This window comes from Carassius gibelio, chromosome B22, assembly GCF_023724105.1.
Source record: "Carassius gibelio isolate Cgi1373 ecotype wild population from Czech Republic chromosome B22, carGib1.2-hapl.c, whole genome shotgun sequence".
Taxonomy (NCBI): domain Eukaryota; kingdom Metazoa; phylum Chordata; class Actinopteri; order Cypriniformes; family Cyprinidae; genus Carassius; species Carassius gibelio.
The window spans coordinates 33,596,243-33,606,888 of record NC_068417.1 but is presented as its reverse complement, the minus strand read 5'-3'; the positions used below and the strand labels follow the sequence as shown (position 1 = coordinate 33,606,888).

At 32.5% G+C, this 10,646-nt stretch overlaps 1 protein-coding gene across 2 annotated transcripts; it reads right to left on the bottom strand.

Annotated features, from left to right (window-relative positions):
• Positions 1-656: 656 nt before the first annotated feature.
• nicn1 (nicolin 1) lies at positions 657-10,134 on the bottom strand. 2 transcript variants are annotated; one of them, XM_052589266.1, is made up of 7 exons: positions 9,927-10,134; positions 8,664-8,796; positions 8,380-8,550; positions 3,781-3,894; positions 2,639-2,707; positions 1,122-1,226; positions 657-1,047 (listed from the first exon to the last, which is right to left on the bottom strand). In XM_052589266.1, exons 2-7 carry the CDS (start codon positions 8,787-8,789, stop codon positions 1,006-1,008), a joined length of 627 nt encoding a protein of 208 aa, XP_052445226.1. In that variant the 5' UTR covers positions 8,790-8,796; positions 9,927-10,134; the 3' UTR covers positions 657-1,005. The 2 variants fall into 2 exon arrangements, with proteins under 2 accessions (XP_052445226.1, XP_052445225.1); XM_052589265.1 differs by having other exon boundaries at positions 2,639-2,710; positions 9,927-10,124.
• Positions 10,135-10,646: the final 512 nt, after the last annotated feature.

Below are 10,646 nucleotides of genomic sequence, written 5' to 3'. Positions count from 1 at the left end.
CCGGTCCTTTGCTGGTTTATGCTGGTCCTTTTACTGGTTTATGCTGGTCATGTTCTGGTTTATGCCGGTCCTTTGCTGACTTATGCTGGTCATGTTCTGGTTTATGCTGGTCATGTTCTGGTTTATGATGGTCCTTTTGCTGGTTTATGCTGGTCATGTTCTGGTTTATGCTGGTCCTTTTGCTGGTTTATGCTGGTCATGTTCTGGTTTATGCCGGTCCTTTGCTGGTTTATGCTGGTCCTTTTACTGGTTTATGCTGGTCATGTTCTGGTTTATGCCGGTCCTTTGCTGGCTTATGCTGGTCATGTTCTGGTTTATGCCGGTCCTTTGCTGACTTATGCTGGTCATGTTCTGGTTTATGCTGGTCCTTTTCCTGGTTTATGCTGGTCTTTTTCCTGGTTTATGCTGGTCCTTTTCCTGGTTTATGCTGGTCAAGTTCTGGTTTATGCTGGTCATGTGCTGGCAAAGGACCAGCATCCCAGCATCAAAACATACTTTTATGCAGTTTTTTTTTTTTTCAGCAGGGTAATAATGGTATGAAAATATGAAATTAATCTTCAGAATGAAGGCTACACAGTACATCAATGTAATTACATACTAAGATTAATTAGTATTATTTACAAGTTTATGACAGAGTCTAAGATGAATGAGAAACATTTGCATGCAAGGAAGATTATTTAATTCAAGTAACAAGTGCATAAAACAATTTAACTAATTTACATATTAACTGATAAGATACAGGCTCTCCATAACTTTTGACCAATGAATTTTAAATTGCTTGCGAGTAATAATACTGTGCTGGAAGGCTCAAAAAAAGCATAGTACGCTTATAGATAGATAGATAGATAGATAGATATAAATAATATGAAATAAAACATCAATAAAACACACTGTATATAAACAGTAATTCCAATATTACATTTTAAGTCACTACCTTAAGAAATATAATTATAAACTGAATACAGTCCATGATGTTGAAATATGGTTACATTTTCAGCTTTCCGGTCATGTGTATGATAGCAATTTGACATCATATGAGCCGTCCACCTGCAAATGAGATAAACATGTTAATTCAGTACAAAAGGAGGATAATGATATGGGCTGATAGAAGTGCAACTCACGTCGAAGCGTCCGATGGAAGCTGCGGTTTGGCTCGCCTGCATTATCTCAGTGAGTGCCCACATCTGCTGAATGCTGGAGGAAACCGTCTCTGGATCAGGAAGTCCCTGGCGAAGCAACACAAAACACACACACACGCAAACATTAACTGCAGCATGGCTCTGTTTATTAAAGGTATAGCGCAGTCCGAAATCATCATCTCTGCTCACCCTGAAATCGTTTTTAACCAGCCAGCAGAGTGTGTGTGTAAAATAAAACAAAACAAAAATAAACCAAAATTAAATGGGAAGAATCTTTGTTTGTGAAGTTGCAGATTGCACTTATGACCAGCAAGTGGCAGTAAAGTACTGTCATAGAGAGGAGAGGAGAATTATTATTGCAAGAATCAATGTTTTTTTCATTATTATTATTTATTTATTTCCCTGCTGCATATGATGTTTCTGAGCATTGGTCTAAATGATGTTGTTACTGTTGTTAGATGATATAAGGGTTTTTAATGTTTATATCAACAAAGCTAGGTGGCCATTTATCAGTAAATAATAATACATTAACTTGAGATGCATGATTGAATATGACGTATTGTTTTCTAATATATAAGTTTATGCTTGAAACAAGAACAAATGTCTGTCATGGGGTAATAAAACTTTATTTCTATTTGAATAAAGTCGATTTTTCGGAGCCCGTTGGCCCATATCTTGTATTAATCGTGAACTCAATTCATTTTAATCAACATTTATTTTCTTTTAAGAAACATTTGTACAAGAAAAATACAGTGGATCTTTGTTATTATTATTATTATTATTGACTTATTTGCAGTGATCAGAAGGTTCCGAAAATTTAGTTTCCAGTGTTGGGGAAACTTTCTTTTAAAAGAAAAGCATTACAATATTTCATTTAAAAGTAACGCTTTACTAGTTACTTGGAAAAAGTAATCTGATTACATAACTCTTGTTACTTGTAATGCGTTACCCCCCAACACTGTTTATTAACATATTCTACTGTTGAGGTGCTATTCAAACCAAAAGCTGAAAAAAAGAAAAGAAAAGAAAAAAATCTACATATATAATATAATATAGGATTTACGGTTACTTTCTCTGCTTTTCAGGTGGTGAAAGTGTTTAAATAAACATTAAGTTGAGCATTCATCATTGAACTTAAGAGACACTTTCAAACCATCAAACAAGCGTCTTATATTTCTAATGCAAATGACAGCTGAATGAGACTGGGACATGGCCACAATGCTGAGTGATTGAAAAAAAACCACAACCTGTGGGTTTCATACATTTCCATAATTATCTTTTCAGACTGTTCTGAAGCCACAGCGTTAATTAACACCTCACAGCTGCATAAATGCATAGAAACTACAGAGACACTTGTGTGTTGCTAAATGAAATGGCATTAACAGTCTTCCAAGGGAGCATTGTATATGCTGTTAATTAACAAGTTTTTCATTATTCATTAGATGATAACTGTTGCACATTATACACCAAAATTACACAGTAAGACACAAACTACTCACATTCAAATCAAGAGGTTCCTCTACAGGTGTGAGAGTGGATATCCAGGCAGGAACGTCTCGCTCCGAGTCCTTCTCAGACAAACACAACACATCAAGCTTCTAGTCAAATACTGATTAATACAACTTGAAAAACAAAAAACGATCTAACAAAATGCTAAATAAATAAATGAATAACAAAGAATTGGCAAACAAACTGCAAAACAAAATTAAAGTCCATAAAATGAACTTCAAATAAACACAGAAAAGCAAAATAAGCTTTGAGTGTTGAATAGACATAACTAACATCCACTGATCAACTCTGTAGGTTTTGGTTAAATATAGATTCAAACTAAAAAACAAGCAAACAAAATGCAAAACAACAAGTGCAAAAACAAACAAACAAACAAAAAAAAAAACTAACACAAAAACACAGAAAACCAACCAATCAAGCAAACAAACAAACCATAAAAATAAAAGAAGAAAAGGTTAATAAAAATAACATCCATTATTTAATTTTGTTTTGCTACTTATTTAAACTAAATGAATCAAAACAAAACAAATCAAGCAAAAAAAAAAAAAAAAAAAAAAAATTAAAAAATAACTATAATAAACTAATAGAAAAGCAAAAAAAAAAAAAAAAAAAAAAAAACAGAAGAAAACTTGAAGACAAAAATAACATCCAAACAAATATAAACAAAATTAGAAAAAGAAGAAGTAAAACAAATCAAACAAACATTTTTTTTTGCAGTAATTCAGAAAAACAATAAATGAACAAAAACACATGACTCTGGAAAGACAAATAATGTTCACTGATCAGCTTTGTAGGTTTTGATAAAATATTACTGCAAACTAAACATAACAAAAACCAAGCAAACAAAATAAAACTAAAAACAAACAATCCTAACAAACAGAAAATGTTTGGTTTGAGACTACAGATGAAAATGAGCCACACCTGCGTAAATGAGTCACATTTTGCATTGACTATGCATTAATAATGTACATTCTACCTCATTAAATAAATAAAAGAATAAAATACATAAAGCAAAACAAAAACAAACTAAAATCTTCTAACTATCTGGTTTAACCTACAGTCCAATTGCAGGCATAAATTCACACTTCCTGTTATGTTGTGGCACAAAAGACAGTATGTTGTACATGCAAACCTCTTTTGCACACGGGTAAATGTTAATTTCCTCAATGCTGAAATTGAGCCATTCGGAGGAGGGCTGTCGCAAGATGAGTCTCACTGTGGTTACGCTGTCAGGCTCCGTCAACATCTGCAAACCCAAATACAGAGAAGAGAAGACCTCAGCAAGAAGTGACACACATTTGGTTGAATTTGGGGCCTTTCATGCAGCTATCAAAGAAACAAAAAGAGGTTAGATTAAGAATTTAGCCGAGACACTAAGGACGTGCGTTTCCAAGCCTCAATTAACTAGACAGAATGAAACCCTGACAAAAGAGACTGATTTCACAAGTTTCTTGTAGTAATCTGCAAAACAGAACGGCTGCAAACACTTGACGTCTGTGTCGGGGTTGATGTTTGTGAAGCGTTTGAGCTAAACAACATCAAAGCTTCTTCTACTTCAGCTGACAGCCTGATTCTTGAGGGACTGTTTCAGGATTCTTTGATGCATAGAAATATTCAAAACATGCATGCTTTTTTATTTAGTTTCTTTTTGTAACATTTATAAATGTATTCACTGCGACTTGTGTTCAATTTAACTGACCTTTGTTATAAAAAGAAGTATTCATTTCTTTAAAAAAAAAATACTATGGATGATATAGCTAAATAAATTCAATTTAAGAAAGAAAGAAAGCCATTTTGCCCCCAGAGTAGCATTATTTTGAGCAAGCAGCCAATGTTTCCATGTGGATTGAAGATGTTTAGGCTGAGGCTGCCGTGACCTTCACCGACCAACAGGATCTCAAAGAACAGCTACATGAATGTGTCAAAAACAGTGACGCTGCAAAAAATGTGTCACTTTTTCACTCTGGGAAGTTCCTGATGCAGTGGAGTCACAGCGCCTGCCAAGAGCGCCGACTTATCTGCTTGTTTTCTCTGAGATTTGAAGAGATTTTGAAGGCCATCTCCAGAGAAACCATGCAGATGCCACACTCTGTGACTGTGAGCATGTACTGTAACTCTCTGTGCTAGCTCAAACTAAACAATGAAAACCTGATATCACTTACTTACCCTAATGTCAATCTGAACCCGAACCCTTTTTTTTATTATTCATATTTATGTTTATTTATATCAGTGTTAGTGAAATGTTATTTATATACTGCTTTTTTAATATTGTCTATTTTTGTCTGTAGTTTGAGTTTTATATGACATTTATGTATAATGATATATTCAATATTTTGATTTAGTTTTGAATTTTTTTAGTTTTAATATTCAATCATTTTTATGTTCTTCAATTCCTATTATATTTATATTTCATATACATCTATACATTTTTAATTGCAATTAGTGAGTTTTAGACATTTTTGGACTTCATCTATTTAAATATTGAAGTATTATTTTGTATACAACAATTTATTAGTTTTAGTTATTTTATATATAAAATGTTATCATTTTTACATTTACATTTTTTTATAAGTATATCAAATTTGTTTTCATTATTGAAACTTTTTTTATTATCATTTTTGTATTGCAACTTAAACTTACTTTATTTCAGTAAAGTGCCAAGACATTTTTTGTTTTTATTTTCAATAATATCTTATTCTAATTAATGATATATATATATATATATATATATATATATATATATATATATATATATATATATATACACACACACACAGTACACAAATATATATTATGTAAACAATGACTTTTATTTTGTATGCGATTAATTGTTTGTCAGCACTACTTTCATTATATGAAAAATGTATCTTTTGTGTTCCACGATAAAGATGAAAATCAAGTTTAGGTGTATATAATGACAGAATTAGACATTTTTAGGTGACCTAATCCTTTAAATTCACCAAAACCTCCATATAATTGAATAGAAATGTCCATGTAATTATAAAAACCTGCAAGGTCTCTGTTTTCAACATTTGTCCTCTTCTTAATAAAGACTTATTTATCATTGCAGTGTCTGTTGACATCAAAAACTGGCTTATACAGATTAGAGCAGATGGGGTGAGAGCTGTGTGGCGTCCCAGGTGGGGTTTTCAATAGTCTGATCCCACTAAAGGTGGCCATACAGCGCAGAACTCACGGTCCAATCATCTGAGAGTTCAGTCAGGGACTCACGTCTAATATCCTTGTGTCTTTGAAACGGAGCTAAAAAGCGTCGAGGGAGCCTGATCTCAATACATTAAAGCAGTCATTACAGGCAACTCACAGATCAAAGAGCGGGACATCAGATCCCCGGAGAGCCACAAATGGGCCAAATCACCGTGATGACAAACAAAATGTTCTGCGAGCTGCTGCGATGGCTGACAAAACGGTTAGGGCTTTTTAATTGAAAAACTGATGACATCCTGAGGGCATAATTGACGGTGTTGTCTCAGAGGAAATTATATAAGAAGATTACAAAGATTGCATCTTTTGCGTGCTTAGAAAAGTAGGAATAAGGTATCTGTCGCACAAGCGAACTGTCATGCGTGCACAATTTGAAGAATTCAAAATCTGTTAAGATGAGGTCATTTCACGACACCATTTCACACTGAAAACGTTAAACTTTTATACGTGTTTTTAAAACTACAAGTACGTGTTTTTGTTTCATTTTTTTCAATGTGACATCGCCATCTACTGGCCTTTATTTTGAATAAAACATGCGTTTTTAGTAGTTTTTGTTGATCTGTGTGAACGGAGATTTTTTTGACACTGTTGTTGTCTGTACACTAGTGTTTTCAAAAGGCAAATTAAAAACTTTTCCTATTTCGGCAAATCGTTGTCATTTAAATGCAATCCTTACTTTCGCTTGAGGGCAAAATTTCCCCACGTGGTTTAACTTTAATTCAACACAATGCCCACAAAAGTTTGCCAAGATAGTGATAATGTGCCTGTACCTTAACTCGTAATTTAAATATTCAGCCGAAAATTAATTTTAGGTTTTGTGTGAAACTGTTTAATTGATTCAGAACTGTCAAATATAAATTCATAATTGTGAGATGTACATTTAGAATTCAAACTATCACAATTTTTTAGTTTACATTTAACTTTTTTTCACGTCATAGAATTTAAATAATAAATAATTATTTAAATAGTGTTCCTGTAGCTCAACTGGTAGAGCATTGAGTTAGCAAGTAAGCTAGCGCAGGTTGGGTGTTCGATTCCCTGGGAACACATGATGGGTAAAAATTGATAGCCTGAATGCACTGTAAGTCGCTTTGGATAAAAGCGTCTGCTAAATGCATAAATTTAATTTAAATTTAAAATTTAATTAAATAAATAAAATGGGTAACTTTTTATCTTGCTTTCCTGTTTTTTCAAGTTTATGTCTCACAGTTCAAAGTTTACTTTAAAAAATTCTGAGAAAAAAAAATTATAATTATAAATTCAATTTGAATTGCAATTACCTTTAAAAAAAAATAAATACATAAAACGGATAGTTGCGGTCCTTGATTCTGATTGGTTGAGCCGTGTTCGAAGCTTACACCTTTGTTTACTTCTGTGTGTTGCTCGGCAACCACTTTGTTGGAACAACAACTGTTTCTGAGGAACTACGTTGTTTGGTGGAAGAATACTGTTTTTTATTTAAATCATTACACATTATTTCCTCTGTTTTATTCTGTGAAACCTTGCTACAAATATGGAATAACCGTTTTCTAAAAGCAACAAGCCCCAGTGAATTTGTAACAGCTAAAGGGGTTGAACAACGCCCCGTAGCTACTTTTAAAGTCACTGTAAACCACGGCTTCTTAGGGCTTATTGTTTTATTATAGTTTTTAGCTGATAAAAGAAAACAACCTCACTAAATATTATTTATAGCACTCCTGCCACAATAAGCTTTGTGGTTTGTTGTTTCTTATATGAAACCAATTCTCAGTTTAAATATTCAGCAACTTTTATAACAAAAAGGTTGACTAGACATGCTTTAATGTGGCCTGTCAGATCACTGTAGCCACTTCAGCTTAAAAAAAAAAAAAACTCTTACGTACAATTTATTTTTATATACAAATCACTCAGAAATTGCTAGTAAATTTTAGCTGTAGCTCAACTGGTAGAGCATTGCGTTAGCAAGCAAGCTAGCTCAAGGTTGGGGGTTCGATTCCCCGGGAACACATGATAGGTAAAAATTGATAGCCTGAATGCACTGTAAGTCGCTTTGGATAAAAGCGTCTGCTACATGCATAAATTTAATTTAAATTTAAATTTCACACTTTAACAATTACAAAGAAAATACATGTGGCACATTGAATTAAAACTAAGTTGAAGTCTTAAGTAGAAAAACTGAAGAAGTATTTTCTTGTAAAACTTACTCCAGACCTTTTTGTTGTTGTTGTTGTATTTTTATTATTCTTTTTTCCAGTGTACAACTCTTAAAAATGTTATTAATTCTAACTAAATTATTATTAAGTAAATTAGAGCTAAATCTGTTTTTTGTTTAAATAAGAGTATTAATTTCAGATCATCACTAATCTATTCGAAGTAGTGGTTAAAGAACCAAAACCTTGAAGGTTTAAACTTCCACAAAGTGGCTTTTTTTTTAACGTGCAGCACAAAAGCAGATATTTCGCAGAATGTTCACGCTGCTCATTTCCAAGCAATGGATGTTTAGGTTTCCCGTCTGTTTCTCATTCCTAACCTGATGTCTGTAGATGGAGAAATAGTCATGTGACCCGGACTCAGCATGAGGGTTGCTCATCAGGCAGTAATTTCTCAAACAAGTGACCCACTTCGCAGAACCGCCCTGTCTCCGCTGCAAACGGACCGTCAAATACGCCGTGTAGTAGTTCTTGAAAGAGATTTCCTGAATCTAGACACAAGCACAGGAGATATAGCAGCATTAGCTGTGTATGGGGCATTAATAAACCCATGCCGGTCGATCAATAATTGTGACCTTTATGAACGGATGCGAGAGATACTCACGTTCACGGGCTCGGCGAGGGTGATGTCTGTTATATAGACGCCGGGGCGAGAGGAATCAGAAACAGCGTCTCCAATCTGCAGCGCCACGGGTGACTTTATTGTGCAGCTCACTGCTTTAGCACTCATGATTGACCTGTGATTAGACAAATAACATCAGAACTAAATATATATATATATATATATATATATATATATATATATATATATATATATATATATATATATATATATTATCAAACCGAAGCCCTTAAAGATCGTAGGTTCACACTTCACAAAATAATCTGTCCATGAACAAGACACGTAACCTCAGGCTTTGTTATTAATATTTTTTCTTAAATATAGAATTGTAGTTTTTTTTTTTTTTTTTGCAATAATGTTTTTAGAAATAGGCCAACTTATTTTATTATTTTTAATAATTAGATTTGTTTTACAGATATCTTTGTTGTTACTGTCAGCTGTCTTATAATAAAACAAGTGTAAAATTACTACTACTATTACTAATAAAAATAAATGGTTTTAATTTAAAAATATTACATTGAAAATAACATTTAAAATAAAATATAGCAGTTCAAACAAGCTTCTACAACATCTCTATATTTAAAAAAAAAAATTCAGCAATAATTTAAATAATAGTAATAACAACAACACAAGAATTCATAAAACCTCACAGGAACATGAATGCTAAAGAAGTTTTAACCAAATTTGCTCATTATTAGTGCTATTAGTATATATTTATATATGAGGAGAATAAAATCTGCGAGTGTACATTTAATGTAATAATAATAAAAATAAAATTATACAAAAAAAACAAAAAAAAACTTAGCAAATATTCTTGCATTTTAAAATAATTTTTAATATTCTGAACTTAATCTTTTATTAATAAATGTTTGGTAACAACTTAATTAGCATTCATGTTCCTGTGAGGTTTAATTAATTGTATTACTGTTATTTATTATCATTAAGTTATTGCTGAAAGCTAAGCAATAACCAAAACTTTATAAAGAGAGAGAAAATAAATGTTGTTTCTAAATGTAAAGACATTTCCAAACAACAACAACAACAACAGTATGACATCTATTATTATTATTATTATTATTATTATTATTATTATTATTATTATTAAAATTATTATTATTTAACAAAAATGTTTATGTCTGCTTTTAACCCTGGATGACAAACAAATCTGATCAAAGCATGCTGTCTATGTTAAACATGCTGTCTGTCTGAGTAAACAAGGCCAGTATGCATCACTGAACTACTTACTATCTTCAGCTGTCTGACTCGCTCTTTGGACTAAAACGATCTCTTATCAAATAGCCGAGGCGTGTGCCCTTAAATGGTGCCGAGATCTGCGCTTTAGAGCAGCGGAGTCATCCCAGTCATCTGTGCAGGAATCGGAAGCAGCTTTAAGATGGTTTATGGTTTCATGTGTTGATGGTTGCAGCTCCGCATGTCGCTTCCGGTCCGTTGTATGCGTGACGTGTTTTCCTTAAAGGGCCAGTGTCATTAAAGGAAACAATCAGTGGCTTATCAAAGGAACCTATCTTAAGAGAACAATCGATAACAATAACAATACTAATAAATTAATAGCATATATAGTATGATAAGTATAAAATCCATTTGGGTGTAAATATTGTGCAATAATATTTAGTAATTTAAATTTTATTTTATGTTACTCTGCAGGACACAATATAAACAAAACAATAATAATAATAAATAGGTAACACAATAGGAATCTGCTGTTTATTTACATTGATTTGAGAAGAAAACATTAAAACAAAGCAACGTAAAAAAGCTAGCAGTTCACACACACACACACACACACACACACACACACACACACACACACATATATATATATATATATATATATATATATATATATATATATATATATATATATATATATATAACACTTACACTACCCACAATCACAGGCAGAGGGCAATAATGCTCTTCTGTTTCAAACGCACGCATTTCTTG